At 33.8% G+C, this 18904-nt stretch overlaps 4 protein-coding genes and 1 pseudogene across 4 annotated transcripts; 3 read left to right on the top strand and 2 right to left on the bottom strand.

Moving 5' to 3' along the window:
- Positions 1-1131: 1131 nt before the first annotated feature.
- LOC126679282 (transcription termination factor MTERF6, chloroplastic/mitochondrial-like) lies at positions 1132-2930 on the top strand. Its single transcript, XM_050374277.1, has one exon. It carries the CDS (start codon positions 1421-1423, stop codon positions 2588-2590), a length of 1170 nt encoding a protein of 389 aa, XP_050230234.1. The 5' UTR covers positions 1132-1420; the 3' UTR covers positions 2591-2930.
- Positions 2931-4975: 2045 nt separating this feature from the next.
- On the top strand, positions 4976-6808 carry LOC126676482 (transcription termination factor MTERF6, chloroplastic/mitochondrial-like). Its single transcript, XM_050370702.2, has one exon. It carries the CDS (start codon positions 5254-5256, stop codon positions 6391-6393), a length of 1140 nt encoding a protein of 379 aa, XP_050226659.1. The 5' UTR covers positions 4976-5253; the 3' UTR covers positions 6394-6808.
- Positions 6809-7365: 557 nt separating this feature from the next.
- Positions 7366-10060, top strand: LOC126677164 (transcription termination factor MTERF4, chloroplastic-like; annotated as a pseudogene).
- A 218-nt stretch (positions 10061-10278) lies between these two features.
- On the bottom strand, positions 10279-12581 carry LOC126677163 (adenylosuccinate synthetase 2, chloroplastic). Its single transcript, XM_050371653.2, has 4 exons — positions 12234-12581; positions 11312-12004; positions 10889-11200; positions 10279-10706 (listed from the first exon to the last, which is right to left on the bottom strand). The coding sequence occupies exons 1-4, from the start codon at positions 12516-12518 to the stop codon at positions 10536-10538; spliced, it is 1461 nt and encodes a 486-aa protein (XP_050227610.1). The 5' UTR covers positions 12519-12581; the 3' UTR covers positions 10279-10535.
- Positions 12582-15563: 2982 nt separating this feature from the next.
- Positions 15564-18607, bottom strand: LOC126676259 (disease resistance protein RGA2-like). The gene is made up of 2 exons (XM_056105660.1): positions 15955-18607; positions 15564-15850 (listed from the first exon to the last, which is right to left on the bottom strand). Exons 1-2 carry the CDS (start codon positions 18423-18425, stop codon positions 15823-15825), a joined length of 2499 nt encoding a protein of 832 aa, XP_055961635.1. The 5' UTR covers positions 18426-18607; the 3' UTR covers positions 15564-15822.
- Positions 18608-18904: the final 297 nt, after the last annotated feature.

Raw genomic sequence — 18904 nt, 5'->3', positions numbered from 1 at the left:
ATGACTACTATTAAATAGAGACTTTATCATTTAAAAATATCTCATTTTTTCAATGTTTTTTGTTTATAATTTTATTTTTTTAAATATTCAATTTTAGCATATTTTTGAATTATTATTTTTTATTGTGACCATTTATTCAAATTAAAATGAGAAAGTATTCAAATTCATCATTATATTATTTCATATTGTTTCAAATTGCATTTTTATCTTAATAAATTTTTAAAATAAAACAATATGAAAGATTTATTTGAGATTTGTTTTCACTTCGACTTAAACAAATGGCTACAATTGAAAGTAAAAAAATCGAAAAATAGACTAAAATTAAAAAAATTAAAAGATGAGGCCATAAATAAAATAAATTAAAAATGTTGGATATTTATGGATGATTAAAATTTAAATAAATGGATCCTCTATGAAATTATAAATTTATTTATCTTTAAAAGTAACATATTTGTTTATCTAAACTCATATACTTTAGTCGGAAATGTTCTATCTCTACAATTAGCTCTCCCTACTTTCGAAAAATTATATCTTCATTTTGATTGTGTAGAGGGTGGGAGAAGATGATTTTCAATTTTAATTCTCCGCCTAAATTATTACTAATCTCTACGATATTTTCTTTATGTTTACGTCTTTTTAAATTTTTAATCTATAATTTTTTTCGGATCTATAAATTTTTTCGGATCTAGAATTTTATTACGTCTTGTGCGTTTTGATTGAAATTTCTTGATAATTGCAGGTATTTTGAAGATAAAGATCTATTTTTTTAGAATTTTTTTATTAAAAATAAAGATTGGAAAACATAATTTCAACGGATCTGATGGTTTGAAACTCTTTAGATTTATATTGAAGATAAAACTTGAAAAATTTGAAGTTTCAAGCATTAAGCGGTTTTAAGATCATAATTTCAATATTTGAATTATTATATATTTAAGTAATTTTTGATGGTTGTAAAAGTCTTAATCGATAACTGTATTAAGCAGCTTTTATTATTATTATTTATAAAATAATTTTTTTAATTTGTTGAGTGATTATTTATTTATGTAAATTTTATTATTATCCATGGAAGTTTTAGCCTTTGGGTTGGTGGGAGAGTGAAATGTACCTCTGTCTGCATATAATTTCTTGGGTTAAAATAATAAATTACACAACCTAATACTAAACATCTTACAGTTAACAGTTACTAACCCCAAAACCCTAGAAACAATGAGAAACTAAAAACTTCAAAATTAATCTCCAAAATCCCAATTTTAGCTATCCCGCCTTTTAACCCCGTTTCTGATTGGAATTTATGAGAGTTAATCGCAGTCACATTGTTCCGTGTCACTGTCACTGGCTCCAATTTTCGCTTTCACTCCTCAGGGGTAAGTTTAGTTCTTTCTTCATTTGATTCTTTTTCGTTGTGTAAAAGTCGATTCCGATGATGAATTTTAATACCCGTTTCTTGAAATTGTTAAGCCTCGTTGAATTTGATCCTAGGGTTTCATTAAAACGTGTAATTTTTAGCTGTCAAAAATACCCTAGATGCATTTCGAGCAATGCAAGTGAAGTTCAACACTCCTTTGCTGCATCTTACCTCATTAATAATTTAGATTTATCCCCAAAATCTGCTCTTTCAGTTTCTAGGAATCTTCGTTTCAAGAACTCTGATAAACCCGACGCTGTTCTCGCCTTTTTTAAGAAGCATGGTTTCTCGAATGCCCAAATTAGAAAACTAATATGTGGAATCCCTGCAATTCTTGCATCCCATCCTGAGAAAACCATTTTGCCCAAATTCCAATTTTTCTATTCTAAAGGTTTTTCAGGCCCCGAAATTGCGAAGATCTTATGTGTTTGCCCTTGTATTCTGCATAGTAGCTTGGAAAGAAAACTAATCCCTGCCTTTAATGTCATAAAAAATCTTTTACATTGTGAGAGGCATGTTGTACATTCCATTAGACGCTTTCCAAAGATTCTGCTTTCTCACCTTGAATTCTACGTTATCCCTAATATCAAAAAGTTGCAAGAGAGCGGATTGCCAGAATCAAGTATTGTTTGGTTACTTAAATACCATCCTGAGTCTTTAATAACAACATCGGATCGATTAGCTGAGATTATAAAAGAAGTTAAGGGAATTGGGTTAAATCCTTCACTAATAAATTTTGTTATTGCGATCCATGTAAGGAGGTCAATCAGCTTATCAACATGGGAAAAGAAACTTGATACTTATAAAAAGTGGGGTTGGTCAGAGGAAGAGATTCTAGTGGCTTTTGGGAAGCATCCGCTGTGTATGGCAGCTTCGGAGAAAAAGATAACGAGAATGATGGACTTTTACGTTAACCATATGGGATGGAGTTCGTCGGCTATTGCAAATTATCCACTACTAATTGCGTTGAGCTTGGAGAAGAGGGTCGAACCACGGTGTTCTGTTATACAGGTTTTGCAGTCAAAAGGTCTGATCAAATTGACTAGTATAGTTACACCTTTGTTGCTTTCTGACAAGTCATTCGTGCTCAAGTTCGTGACACCTCATGAGAAAGAAGCTCCTGAGCTGTTGAGGTTATATCAGGAGAAGTTGAACATTGCAAAATGTGAGGACGAGGAGAGGTAGCGGCAAACAGTAGCGCGGGTATTTGTACTAGACTTGTGTCAACTTGGTGGTTGGATTAACAGAAACGGTCCAATTATTTGATTTGCTTAGACATATGTCTGCTTGATATTTGCATACATGTTCTTTTTGTCATGCTGATAAGATACAGAGAGCTGAAGGATTGAGTGGACGATGATTGAGCTCCATGCTTCCTGTTATGTAGGATTTAGAAATTCATTTAGAATTAAAAAGGAGTTTCAGAATGTGCTTGATAAGGTGAATAAGATATGTTTTTAGTGCATAACTGTTGATGTTCATTGATGCATAATTTCATGGATTCCTAGCACGGAAAATTGCTTCATGTCTCCTATTCAGTTAGAAAATAGATAATTCATCCATGAGTGGTTATAACATGTAGGCCTAATTACTTAAAAACCCCCACCTTGTAACATTTTTTCGTTTATACCCTGATCTAGGAAAAAGTTCATTTGTACCCTTTTTTTGATTTTTGATTTTCGTCTCTACCCTAAAGAGCTAATTTGACCTCTTTTCATTTGGAAAATATTCAAATGATTCTTTATATTTAGCTTATATTTTAATTAAACATTAATATTATTAATCATTTATAATGTTTTCATCCTTTAATTAATTTAACTGTCAAAATTTTTAATTTTAGGGTAGAGATGAAAACGAAAAATCCAAAAAAGAGTACAAATGAACTTTTTTATAGGTGAGGGTATAAACGAAAAAATGTTACAAGATGGGTTTTTTTTTTAAGAAATTAGGCCTAACATGTAATGGTCGTGCTATGTTATTTATACAACAAGTCAATGAGTAGTGGAATATTTAATATTTGTTTATTTTTTATCATTGAATATTCCAACATTGCAAACACATGATTAGTTTGTTGCATGAATGATGTCGCGCATCCGTTTTGTTGGTAATTATTCATTCATTATATAACCTAGTCCGTTTCTCTTGGCCGTTATTTGAACAATGGTTACCTTGGATGCCCAAGAAACAACGAGTAGCTAATATCCTTGTATTCATTATAAATGTGGTCAATTTTCACCTAACTAGATGAATATGGTAATGTGATGGCTTGAATTTTACTGTTGTAATACTTTATTTTAGAAGTCATTTTAAAATCATGAGGAGTTTTTTTATATTCTATCCAACCGATGGAATCTTTAAATGTACGGATATCCATCATCCGTGATTTTGTAGCTTGACAATACTTGCATTGTGGAGATTTATTACCATTTCACATGAAATTTTAGATTGTTTAATCTTGAAAAGGTAAAAAGAGAGAAATCTTTCAAACAAACGTATTAGATTTTATATATTAATTCAAGGAAAATTCTTTCCTAGACCTTCATTCAAATGAGAGAGATTAGTATTCAATTAATTTGAGTGATTTATTAATTTTCTTTGTTGGAGAAATAAAACACTATCTTTAACTTGAAGACCCCCTGTCGATTGTGAGCAAATAAAATACGAGTTCAACATCGTAAAACATCTCAAACCAATACTATTGATATGTGAAAAGAATGGATTATCATTTCTCTTGAAGTTGTTTCCGGTACGAAATGGAGTGGTAGTAGATCTCTTACAAGAATTTATGGTTGGTCTTCTTGGGTTGAATTTTTAGTTGTGTCCCTAGCTTGCGCCCATAGAGAGAAAATAAATGTGTACAATAAAAAAAACTAGTATAACAATTTTATCTTTTCATACTTTATTTGTTGATATTCATTCAATAAATGCTTAAAGTCTGAAAAACTACCGACCTTTTAATTTTTTTTCAATAGCACCCTCACCTTGTAATTTTTTCAATAGCACCCTATTTTGTATTTTTGGCTTTCAATAGCACTCTAAATTAAAAAAATTAGATGATTTGATTACTATAAGGATAAAAAATTTCAAAAAAACTAAATTTAAAGGTGAAATTATACTTTTTCTACTTGGACACTTTTAAACAAGTTCTTTAACTTAAAAAAATTCAAATAAGTCCTAGATAAATAAGTTTAATTTGATGATTTATGGTGCTATTGAAAGCCAAAAATACAAAATAGGGTAAAATTGACTGTTTTATAAAGTCGGGGTGCTATTGAAAGCCAAAAATACGAAATAGGGTGATATTGAAGAAATTAAAAAGTGAGGGTGCAATTGAAAAAGATTTAAAAGGTCGGTAGTTTTTCAGACCTTAAGCCTTCAATAAATGATAAATGATGGATAACTATCATATTATTATGAAATATTAGTAACATTTCAGTGTATCTGTAGATTTCAGAAAGCCTACATCTGCAAAATAAACAATTTGTGTAATTGCTAAACAAGTTGCACTTGTTTGTTATAAGAAAAAGTTCAGGAACTTAATTGTTAGATTCTAATAAGTTCGCACACCATACAAGGATTTAGACCAATGAAAAAAGAACTCAAACTTTTTCTGGTTTTCCCTCTGAAAACCCCAAAACGCTAAAACCCTAAAAAAACACAGTGAGAAATGCAAAATCATTAGCTCCAAATATAGTTTTGCTGCTCGTTTACAAATTACGAAACCCTAATTGCAATTACATCCGTTTCAGTGGCAGTGATTACAGATTGCACATTATTAGGGGTAAGTAAATTCGTTCTTCATTCTGGTTTCGATTTCTTTCAGAGTACAACAAAAATTGAGCTGATAAATGATTATTTATACCCACCTATGCAAATCACTACACCATCTGAAATGTGTTGGTAGAATTTCACCATTTTTATCATCATTTAATTCTATTAGATGCATCTCATGCAATGCAAGTGATGATCAACACTCTTTTGTAGTTACTTATCTCACTAACAGTTGCGGGGTTTCGCCAAACTCGGCTCTTTCAATTTCTAAGTCTCTTAATTTCAAAACCTCGGACCAACCGGACTCTGTTCTTGCCTGTCTCAAGAAAAATGGTTTCTCAAAACCCCAGATTTTGAAGATCATACAAACTCGGCCGACAGTTCTTTTATCGAACCCGGAAAAAACCCTTTTACCCAAAATTGAATTTTTTCACTCGAAAGGATTTTCAAGCCTAGTCACTGTTAAAGTGCTATCTGTATGCCCTCAAATTTTACACTCTAGCTTGGAGAAAAGATTGATTCCGGCTTTTAGTGCCATCAAAAGTATTCTTCGGGATGATGATCTTGTAATTCGTGCTATAACACGCAGTCCAAATATACTACTTTCTCATCTGTACTTTTATGTCATACCTAATATCAAAATTTTGCGTGACAATGGATTTCCGGAATCAAGTATTGCTTGGTTTCTTGTATATCACCCTAGGGATTTATTTACAAGCTCGGATAGTTTAACTAAGAGTATAGATAAAGTGAAGGAATTAGGGCTTAAGCCATCTCAAAAGATTTTTTCTATTGCCATCCAAGTAATGAGGTCGCTCAGCAAATCTGCTTGGGAAAGGAAATCTGATATCTATAAGAAGTGGGGTTGGTCTGAGCTAGAGATTCTTGCTGCTTTTAAGAAGTTTCCAGGGTGTATGGCAACATCAGAGAAAAAGATAACGGCAATGATGGACTATTATATCAACAAAATGGGATTAGATTCTTCATATATTGCTCGTTCTCCATCCCTCATTGGATTCAGCTTTGAGAAAAGGGTTGTACCACGGTGTTCTGTTATACAAGTTCTTCTGTCAAAAGGTCTAGTCACGTCGACAAGCTTATCATCACGGTTGAATATAACTGAAGAGGTTTTCTTGTGTAGGTTTGTGATACCCTACCAAAAAGAAATCCCACATTTGTTGAAGTTATATCAAAAGAAGTTGAATGATCCTAACTGAGGAGGAGCTTAGACCCTGCTGATGCATCAAAATGCATAAGGAGACTGAACATTTAAAATCTCTGTTGCAGATCATAAACTATTTATCAAGACTGGGTTTTGCAGTTAATCGACGCTGAGATTCTCTTAGTAGAACGCCAACAAATTCAGCTTTAGAACTACCAAGATTTATTGACTTCGAAAATGGTGAGGGAAATAATTGAGATTTAGGACCCTTACCAATTACCATGAGGTTGCTGGTTTCCTCTTGCTTTTTAAAGCAGAACATGGTGAGGGTCGGCAGATTTATTTTTTGTAGCATCAATTATGAATGGAAGATTAATTTAATGTAAAAGAGCTTAAGATTTCACTGCTCCTAACAAATTATGATGGCTTCTTTTATTGAGTTTATTCATGGAATAATGCATTTTTTGGTCCCTGCATGTCCCCTTTTTTTGTGCATTAGATCCCTCCACTTCTATTTATCAACATTGAGTCCTTGGTGATCCTATTGCTCCGTGGATTTACGTGGTTGGTAGATTGCGCTTGCTTTATCATGGCCTAGATATAATTAATCTTGTTGATTGATTGATGAAAAAATGAGAATCAAAAAAAAAAGATGAGGATGACAATGACTTTCATAGTAGAGAATGAGAATATGTGATTTTCATTGAGAGATATTATATTCATATTTTGTTATCTAAATTTTTTCTAATCAAACAAAAATTTCTTTATTAAAATTTAGTAAACCAAGTAAATGGTTCATTGGTGGTTTTTGAGTATGTTAGATTAGGTTGTCAAATTATACAAACCTGTACTCAACTTTCAAAATCTGCACACAATTGAAGTCAATCTATTGGTGTGCATAAATTTTACAATCAAATTACAGTCCGAAGTGTAACTTTGCTTGGATTCCCTTGGATTAGCATAGATGAAAATTGCAATTTTAAAGTTTACGATAAACATTATATGCCAGAGAAGTAAAAGTTAAAAGTTAAGGCACCATTCATGTAATTGTCATACAGAAACTTGTTCTCCAGAAACACCATTTCTGAAGAAACCCTAAAAATAAACGAACTAGAAATCTAGAGTTCAGAAATTTAGCTCTCAAACAAAAATTCAGGCCTCCTTGGCATTGACGTGACGCTATTAATCGGAAATTCACAAGTTAATCGCAATTCCATCGATTGGTGTGTTTGGTGGATTGTTCTCTGTAATTCTATGATCGACTGTGAGTAAAGTTTCTTTTTCATTTGGGTTTAAGATTTTATCGCACGCGTATAATTATGATTATTGATACCCATGTCTTGAAATTGCTACGCCATGTTAGATATCGTACTGTAACTGCACCATTTCATGCAATTTGTTACTTTCAAAAGTACCCAATTTTATCATTATCTTCTGTTAGATGCTTATCGAGCAATGCTGGTGATGATCAACAATCATTTGTCGTGTCTTACCTCATTAACAATTGCGGGTTATCTCCACAATCTGCTCTTTCAGCTTCTAAGTATCTCAATTTTGAAACCCCTGAAAAACCAGATTCTCTTCTTGCCTTTTTGAAGAGGCACGGATTCTCAAAGGCCTAGATCGCGAAAATTATCCATACACGTCCTATTGCGCTTTTATCTGATCCCGAGAAAACATTTTTGCCCAAAATCCAATTTTTACTCTCTAAAGGTTTTGAAAACCCTGATGTTGCCCACATTTTATCTGTATGCCCTGAGATTCTGCATAGTAGCATACCCAACAGGTTAGTCCCTTCTTTTAACGACCTACGGGATTTGCTTCCTTCTGATGAGATGGCGATTAGAGCAATAAAACGCCTTCCAAAGCTTATGCTTCCTTACTATCTAGACTATGTAATACCTAATACCAAAATTTTGAAAGAGACTGGACTGCCACTATCAAATATCGTTTGGCTACTTAGAAAGTATCCTATGGCGTTATTAACGACCCTGGATCACTTTTGTAAGATTGTAGAAGAAGTGAAGGGAATGAGGTTGAATCCTAATGCAAAAACCTTTGTTATTGCAATTATGGCAATGCGGTCAATGAGCAAATTAACATGGAAAACGAAATTTGATATTTATAACAAGTGTGGTTGGTCTCAGGAAGAGACTCTTATGGCTTTCGGGAAGTTTCCATGGGTTTTAGTGTACTCTGAGAAGAAGATAATGAATATGATGGAGTATTATACCAAACAAATGGGGTGTGATTCATCATTTATTGCTAAATATCCATATCTTATTGGCTTGAGCTTGGAGAAGAGGGTTGTACCGCGGTGTTCTGTTTTAGAGATTCTGCTGTCTAAAGGTCTGATCAGATTGCCTAGCTTAGCTACAGCATTGAAGATTTCTGAAAAGGTATTTCTGCATAAGTTTGTGGCACCTTACCTGAAAAAAGCTCCTAATTTAATGAAGTTGTATGAGGAGAAGTTAGATGATGCTAAATGTGAAATAAAGCTGTGACAAAGATGAAGCAGTTGCATCTACTTTGATTGCATATCTTCTGAAAGCTCTTTTGCAGGACAGGTTTCCATGTCTTGTATAACTTGGCCTGATGGATCCCAATAGCTGTAACTTTTCTGTTCATGCTGATAAGTTTTTACACCTAATTTGTTTTTCAGTGATATTTAGGGTGGAAATTTGAAGGAAACATGCTCTTTTGTCTCCGTAAAACAGGCTGCGAGAACTTTAGTGGCTGGAAAAAATAATCATTTTGCTTGATAGGCAGGTATACCTTTCACCCTGCATCTGTGGCTGCTGATAACGACCATCAGAGTAGCTTTCCTTTGGCACAACATTCGACATTTGTTTTTCAGTTATACACTTGCAAGTTTTCATGATTATGGCTTTCTTTCACTCTGGAGTTTGTTTATGTTTTGTCTCGATGACAGGTGAAAGTTGAAGGATTTAAGGGGTTGGCTGGCCATGTGTTCTTGTGCATAATCGTCTGGCGGCAAAAGATATCAATTTAAATAACATTATTTTTACAGCTGGTGTAAAAAAAACAGTTCAGAACTTTGCCTAGTAAAGGCGATTTTCACACTTTAACCTAGGACCTCAATGCTAAAATCAAAGTGAGCTTAATGTACTCCTTAGATCACGGTTTCATCTCATGTTTGTCCTAAATCACAAAAAATAGAGATTCATTAAAGAAATTGAGTTTTTATCCTAGTGGGGATGATATGGTTTTGCTTTCTCAAGGAAGATGCTGAGTCCTGTGGACTATCAAGATAAATAGTCATCTATATACAAGGGGGATAGAATTCAGAAAGGCTCTTCATTACAGATGGTGAATTTATTCATCAAGATTTCGGTTTTCCCTTAAATTTACTACCAGAAGCAGCTTTAACCTGAAACTCAGCATTGCTGTGGAAGAGATATAGAAACTTATTCATGGGGTCCACTGCCGAATGAATGGGAATTCTTCCTTCGTTCCGAGGAGGACTTCTGTGAAGGTGGTTGTGAGGCCACCGTACTGTTTTTCTCTAGTCATGGAAAAAGGATCACATTTTATATCTTCTCGTTTGAGAGAATCTCCATTGAAGATTGCAGAACCTTTGTACAAAACATTAATGAAAACTCAATTGAAAGTTGAGTTCAGAAAAGGAGAAGATGTTTCAGGATTATAATTTCGATTTTATGTATTTGGTATAAAAGGCTACAATGTATAGTTTATGTCCCAGCAATTTGTTCACAAGCTCGAATGGAATAGCTCAAGATTATAAAAGTGAAGGGATTGTTTATGGGTAATCTTCTTAACACGTAAATAATGCATGTTTATCTATAATGGTATTTTTAAAAGAGTAATTTAATTAAACATAAATCTGCTAAGGATAGAAAAAGCAATGAGGGCTTACTACACATTACAGCCAAAGTTAAAGCTACAAACAAGATTGGTGTGACAAAATCATTGGCACTAGAATAATAACTCAGGGTAGGATTAAACAAACAATAGACTGAATTTGTCATGCTTTAACATATGAAAATATCTAGTTCAATGTAAACGGAACAAACTTGGTATATCTAAATCACTTCATCTAATCAGGAATTGTTTTTTCCGTCAGAAAAAATAGCCGAAAGTGATAAGGTTAAAATGTTGCAGCAATAAGCTCTACCTCAGCTCAACAAGTATCCGAATAAATAACTAACAGCTGAATTACTTGTATATGAGAGCATCACGTCCAGGTCCTACACCAATATAATGGACTGGCACACCAACGAGTTCTTCTATCCTCTCCACATATTGTTGAGCAGCCTTTGGAAGGTCTGCATAATTTCTAACAGAAGATATGTCACTCTTCCATCCAGGTAAGACTTCATATTCAACCTGTACAAATCGAAAGAAGATGTTAGATGAAGAAAATTGTTTTTAGAAACTATACATGTGATGGGCACTTGTTAATCAGGTAAAATAAAAAACAAAACACACAAAAATCAAGCAAGGCTCCATTAGTTAAAAAAAAGTAATCTAATATAGACATGTTATGAATCTATGATTGATAAACTTGCCTTCAATTGCTCAAGCTGACGAAGATCAGCTGGGAACGATTTAATTGGTGTGCCATCTGCATTTTTGTAGACAACCCCCAACTGAATTTCAGGAAGATCCGACAAGACATCAAGCTTTGTCAAATTCAGCGAAGAAAATCCATTAATCTGACAGGAGAACTTTAGCGCAACTATGTCCAGCCAACCACAACGTCGAGGACGGCCTGTGGTGGTTCCAAACTCTTGCCCAGCAAATCTAAGCAAATCACCCCCTTGACCCAAGATTTCGGTGGGAAAAGGACCAGAACCGACCCTTGTAGTATATGCTTTGACCTGAATATAAGAGTTAACACGAAGTTGTGAGCGAAGTATAAAAAAACTGCACATAGATACATGTTCTAAACAAAAAGTTACACAAAATGTAATGTAATGCAATCTACAAACCACTCCAATTAAATCGCCGACAACCCTTGGAGAAATACCAAGACCAGAACAGATACCACCGGCTGATGGACTTGATGAAGTCACAAAAGGATAAGTTCCAAAATCGATGTCCAGCATAGTGGCTTGACCACCTTCAACCAATATCTTCTTATTTTCCGCAATGGCCTCATGCATAAAATGGACAGTATCCGCAATGAAAGGCTCCAACCTTTCTGCAAATCGCTTGTATTTCTCCACTTCTTCCTTAAGCATATCAGGACTATAGTTAAAACCTTTAAATCTTGAAGCAGCATCCGACAATAATAGATCAAGTTTCTGTGGAAAAATATCCATGTGCCTCAAGTCACACACTCTGATACCATTTCGAATCACCTTACTTGAATAACACGGTCCAATTCCTCTTCTAGTAGTACCAATAAACGATTTAGCAAGCTCAGCTTCTCTAAGCCCATCTACTTCTTGATGAAAATCAAACAACAAATGAGCACGATCCGACACTAAAATCCTCCCTTTACAAGAAACACCATTCGACTCCAAACCATCGATCTCCTTGAACAAACCCGGCAAATGCACCACAACTCCATTCCCAATCACGCAGAGAGTATCCTCATTAAGTATACCGGACGGAACAAGGTGAAGCGCAAATTTTTTACCCTCTGAATTATAGATGGTGTGACCAGCATTAGCTCCACCCTGTTTTGAGTCAGAAAACAAGTCACACAACTGAAATTAAAACCACAAAATCCTAAAATACAGCACATTCGAATAACATTAACGAAACATTCAATAATCAATATGAATTCATTTTACTTACTGGGCATCAAAAAATTTCAATTAACACTTAAATTTTCTTCAAATTCGAGAAACACCCAATTAAAAGCTAGTATATTTACACTAAATTTAATTGGGTATGTAAAAATACCTGGCAACGGGCCACGATATCCAAGTGCTGAGATAATATGTCGACGAGTTTGCCTTTACCTTCATCGCCCCATTGGCAACCCAAGACACCGGATACTTGACTGAGTGAGTTGATCCGAGTTAAGGCGGCGGAGTCAGCCGCCAAGTTCAAAGACGGCGGGGATGGAGAGCGAACGGAGCAAACTACAAAATTACGATGAGGGGTGAGGGGGGCCGCCGGGCGGCAGGTGAACTTGATAGGGTTTGGCTCCAAACTAAGAAAAGATGAAGTGAAACTCATTGCCATAGCGAAGGGACACAGAGAGTGAGCAAAACAGTGTGTAAGGGTATAAGCCAAGGGACGGAACCGGGGTTATTTATTCAACTTTAATTGATTATTTAATTATTTATTTATTAGTAAATTTTAATATTAGTAATTAAATAAAATTAATTTTAAAAGTGATAATTATCGGTTAATTTAAAATCTATTGTTGCCAAATTGTTGTTGTTGTTTTAATCAAAAGTGATTATTATCAGTTCCCTTCCAGTTTGTGGTCTTTTGATTCTTATGATGCTCAGCTTCTTTATTTTTGTTGAATTTGTTTTATATCGTGCTTCAACTTTTACTATCAAAATCAGAATTTTTTAGTGAGTTTCAATTCACTTTTATGCCGGTGTGGGCTTAGCTTGAATGGCTAAAGTACTTTCAAATGCATCGAAATATTGTGAATTTAAACTCCATCTCCGTAACTAACAACTAACAATTAAAACTCTAAAAAGTCGATTACCATCTTTGATAAAATAAACTCATTCTCATCGTTCTTCAGATCATCGTTCTTCAGATCATGTTTTTTTCATTTACTAAAATAAGCTTCAAATTTCTTGTTTGAGATTTTAAATTCAAATTCTTCGAGTTGTGGGTTTGATACGTTAACCACATATTAACGTGTTTTTGCTTCTTCTGTTAGTTAGATTCGATGTGTAATTAAAGTCATACAGCAAATTACATTAGGTTTTCAGGACAATATATTTTGTTTTTAAATCATGTGTATATTTGTGAAAATTGAGTTGTTAATTGAAATAAAGAAACATATTATAAAAAACATTGCTTTTTTTAATATTTATTAGAAAAAAATGGATTTCTATTTATCGCCTTAAATTACTACCCTCCGCCCTACTCTTTTTACCTAAATACCCCTAACCCAATTTCATTTTCAAAAACAAAAAACTCAATTCTCTCAACTCAGCTAAAAATCCAACGAAAACCGAGCGGATTTATAATAAAAATGTCGGAATCTAACCTAGATAGAGGACGGGACCTTCGGTAAGTGATCGGTTTTGCGTTTTTACGCTTTTGTTTTTTTTTTTAATTTTTTTACTGGGCCGGTGTCCTGGGATCGCGCCGCCCAAGAGAGACAATTTTCCATATGGGCTAGCGCCAACCTAGTGGGACGTTTGTCTTATGGGCCAGCGCCAGCCTAAAGGGAAATCGTCCCTTTGGAACGTTTGTCCCTCTAGGCCGGCACGATCCCAGGACGCCGTCCCATAATTTAAAAAAAAAATAAAAATTAAAATAAAAATGCTGAGAATGTTTATTTTTAGTTAATTTTTTTAGTTAAAGGATAAAATAATAATTTTTAAAGGCGGTGGTTAGGAAATTGGGGCAATAAATTTATTATATTTTAAATATAAAAATATCGGACTAATTTATAAAATAAGAATCATTCCGTCTGATTTTATTCTATATGAGGAATAAGAGAATATTTATTATTATTTTTTTATTATAAATTTATTCCTTTTTTGGTATAAGAGAAAGAGGCAAAGCCTAAACGGAAAACAAACTAAACATAACGATCATACGCCACACCCTGAAGATCGGGTATAAGCCAATGACTTAAGCTAGCTGGTGGACTCTCATGCGGAATGAAAACTAACAAACTCTCATCGCTAATGGTAGTGGAAGTCATTTCTTTCATTATGACTTAAATAAGGGTTAAACAAAATTTCATGTAAAATAATTCTCAAAATAAAAATGAGACTTTGAAAATAGTACATCTCAAAATACAAAGTGAAGATCTAAAATGAGAAAGGAGGCTAAAAATTCAGAAATTAAATTGGCTTTTTTTTTTTCAGTTGATTTAGGACTCAACTGGTTGGGAGTAACTTTACTAAAAAAATTATTGAGTAATAGTTTTTTTCATTTAATTTATTTTTGTCAATTTACTTTTCAGAAAGTTAACTAGAAAAATAACTTTTCTAACAAAACCTATATAAACTCTACTTCCCTAGTTTTAAAATACAATTACATCTCTATACTTAATTAGCCAATTTAGTTATTAAAAATAATATTATTTTTAAATTTTAATCAATTAAAAATTAAATGTAACTTTCCGAGAGGTTATTAAGTAAACCAAACATTGAAAATATTCATTTACTCTACACTAACTTTTTCAACAATTAAATTCCCGAAAATTATACACTTTTAAATCAAGTGATGGAGGCCGTAACAATGTTACGGACAAAAGATTTATTTTAAATTTTGAGCAAATTAGAATGAGATCCCATTATTATAGTTTAATACCCTTATATTAAAATCATACTTAATGGTCCTTCACTTTCAATTCCTTTAACTATTAGGCCACTCCGTGAATTTTGACAATTACTTCAAACAATTTAGTGCCCTACTTTTAATTTCGTGAACGATTTTGGTCCCCCACTTTTAATTTTATCAAGCGACTTGATACCTCATTTTTAAACGATTTGGTAAGTTAGTTTTAATTTCATTAAACGATTTTATCCCCCCAAATGAATAAAAGGGTCTCTCAATAATAAAATTAAAATTAAAGGATAACAAATTGTAAATTATGATATATTTAGAGACGGATCCATTCAATAGATGGTGGGATCCATGGACCCCACCTTTTTTTAGAAATAAAAAATCTATATATTATTATGAAACAATTCTTTTAAAAGTTAGTATTATTTTTAACAGAAATCTTTTGAATGTTAACTTAAACATAACCCTTTTAATATGCAGCAATTTAATATTCATAACCAGACTATAAATTTGACAATAAAATGCAACGGATTATGCAGAGTGGTAGTGATATGAAAATTTTCATCAAGTTTTATACTTTAATTTTAAGATTTACATATTAAAATCTCAATAAATTAAATAAAAAATAATAATTTGAAAATTTATTTATTAACAATTATTAAATCTTAAATATTTATGGGAAAAAGATTTATGGGAATGATTATGGCAAAGTTTGGAGTCCCAGCTATAATATTTATGGGAAAAAGATTCCTCTATCTAATTATAAGATTGGAGTCCCAGGCTCCAGCTATAATATTTATGCCAACTTAAGTAACAGTTGCAATACAATCAAAGAGTTGCAGAATACAAGAAGTTTACTATCCAAAAAATAGATACAATTTAAAAATATGAATTTAATCTTCATTTAAGAAAATAAATTAAATGAAAGAACCAACAAGTCTGAAACATTGATACAATAGATCACCAAGAAGCAGTTCCTATCCTGAATATATTATCCATATTATACTCCACTCGGAACGAAATTGATCAAATACTCGATAATTAAACTTTTTTTTCAAGATCGCGGGGCTAATAGTTCCTTCCTGTGTGGGTTTGTAGTTGGAAACAAAAATTATCAGTACAATTATATAAAAAGATTAAACAATTTAAAACAAACAAGGCTAGGTGAAGAAAAGGGTCAAAATACCTGAACTTCTTGCCATCAATACGAATGTCGGGGGCATGAGGAATCTTGGACAAATCTTCTTTAAGTAATTCGCAATCATCTATACGTATTCCTTGAAGACTAGTAAGGCAAGCAGGCAACTGTTTCATGTTATGTAACTGTTTAAGAAATAAGATTTGAAGAGTGGTGGTGTAACTACTGAGAAGCCACCGTGGCAATTCGACCAGTTTTGGTAGGCCTCCGAGTATCAGTTTTTCAAGGCGGCAGAGTCGAGTTTGATTATCACTTCCTTCCTCCTCTATTTCTAAATCAAGGTTCTCACAATTTTCTATAGCAAGATACTCTAATGAAGTCAGGTATTTTATACTCTGCGGCACACTTTTTAAGCTTGGACATCCCTGAATAGTCAATTTTCGAAGGTTTATGAAACCTTGCATATCTTCAAACAAGAATTCTAATTTTCCACATGAAACAATTTCCAAGTTTCGAAGAGATTTTAAACAGCCTATTCCATTATTTGGCAAACACTTCTGTTTTGTAGTTATTGTCAGAGATCTAAGGCTGATGAACAACCTCATGTCACTGGGTAACTCTTCAATTCCATAACACCCTACAAGCCATAGAGTTTGTAAGCTCTGTAACTTGTAAACAGAATTTGGCAGTCTTCTTATTTTGGAATCATATAAACTGAGAAATCTCAAATGCCTTAACATACCAATACCTTCTGGCAGTGTCTCTATTTCAGAATATCTCAAATCCAAGTACCGCAGAAACTGAAACCTTGGCAAATACAATATCTGGATGAACGATTGGCTAATAATGCCTGAGGACACATAAGGTACAATGGTTCGTACACCGTCTAAACTTTGTAAGATCATAGGGAGACTTTCCGGAAGTGAATTAGGGTTAGCAAATATCAAATGTCGAACATTCCTAGGTATATGTTGGGTTGATGATGTTACAATTGAGCACTCTTTCTGTGTCACTGATAACGCAAGATCATGCATCAAATCATGCATTTTACAATTAACCATACTGATCAATGATCGATCAATATCTTGAAAAAAGGATCTTGAACATAATTCTCTGAAGTAACGCAATCCAACATCTTCTAGCTCTTCATTTTCGTTCTTACACTGAAGAAGCCCATGTGCCATCCAAAATTGAATTAGTTCAATGTTGTCATATTCATAATCCTTTGGAAAAAATGAACAGTATGCGAAGCATCTTTTCAAGTTAGATGGCAACTGCTCATAACTTATTCTTAGTGCGGGCATTATATCATCCTCCTTTTGCTCTAGCTTCCAGATCTCGCTATCCCTTACATATTTCCACTCGTGCTCACTAGTAATGGAATAAAGCAAATTTCCTAATGTTACTACTGCTAGAGGAACTCCTTTGCATTTTCTTACAATTTCTTCACCCATTTTTACAAGATTAGGATAGTGTTCCACATCCCGTGCGTCCTTAAATGCACATTTGAGAAATAAAGACACACAAGTCTTATGAGAAAGATCATTTAAATTGTAAGGTGGAACACTAGCCATGACTGAGGCAACACTATGTTTTCTTGTCGTGACTAGAATCCTACTTCCATCAGCACCCCCCATCAACAAATCTCTCAATTCATTCCATTTTCGACGGTCCTCACTCCACACGTCATCTAAGATAAGTAAGTACTTTTTATTGTTAACGGTCCTCCTCAAGAATGCTTGCAATTTTTCTATACCCCATCCTGCACATTTTTGACCTGTGGCAGCCTCGTTGATTTTTCTAAGAACTTCTTCTAAATCAAAGTCATCAGAAATACATGTCCATAGCTTCACCTCAAAATGACTCTTCACTCTTTCATCGCTATACACAAGCTTAGCTAGTGTAGTCTTTCCTAGGCCTCCTATCCCTACGATCGCAAGAACGGGGACATCTTCAACATCCACAGGATTCAATAAATGATGTAAGATTTTCTCTTTATCTTCGTCCCTCCCAATGACCGTTGCAGCATCCACAAAGGAATGAGTCAATTTCCTCTCCCTGCGAATGACTTGCGTACCGTGGACCCCCTCAGTCAAACCAAAATCAGACTTAAGTTTAACAATTTCAGCTATTTTCCCCCTAAGGTTCTTTAGTTTATGGGCCATTTTAAAGCGGAATGCAAGTGAATTAGAGCTAGAAAAGAAACGTTTTACCTTTATGCTAGTATTCCCTGCAGCTTTGGCCGCTTGCTTTTTCAATGCTTGGCACTCGAATTGATCCACGGCATCTTCAATGTCATAAAGGACATCTTTGAGGTCCTCAAGCCACACTTGTATCCGGTGGTTGCGTGACTGGTGCTGCTCGGCGTCTAGAAGAACAGCAGTTATGGCCTTCAAGGAGTTGTTCATGTGTTGAAGATCGGTTTGAAGTCCCCATGCCAAGAGAAATTCTTCAAGTGCAAGAGAGGCCAACTTTTCGATGATGCTGTGAGCAAGATTGAGCAGAAGAGATTCAGCCATTGTTTTCTTTGTAAACAAGAAAATGTCGCAGCTTGCAGATTCCTGAATACGCCTTTGTAATAATGTTTAATCGAAAGTCAATGCTCTTGCCTGTATTAGTATTAGCACGAGATCTAAGTCTCATGCTTGCCAACTAATTCCAACAGAGTCAATTATTTGGATAATTTTCACATACAGTCCCTGAATATATTTATTTTTTCATCAAAATTCATTTATTTTAATTTATAACCAGAAAATACCTGAATTATTTAGATTGCCATGAAAAAAAACTCCTATATATCGTATGCTCAATGTTCAATGTAAAATTACTCTAGAAAAAGAAATGAAATTTTGGAAATGGTATATATCTCAAGTAGAAAGTGAGACTTCTATGATGAGACACAGATGGAGCAATAATTTTAATTATATAATCTACTTTTATAAATTCAATTATTACATTGACTTTTTTGTTGGTTTAAAAATATAAGGGACGGAGGGTT

Source organism: Mercurialis annua, linkage group LG4, assembly GCF_937616625.2.
Source record: "Mercurialis annua linkage group LG4, ddMerAnnu1.2, whole genome shotgun sequence".
NCBI lineage: Eukaryota > Viridiplantae > Streptophyta > Magnoliopsida > Malpighiales > Euphorbiaceae > Mercurialis > Mercurialis annua.
This window is presented reverse-complemented; position numbering and strand designations above follow the sequence as displayed.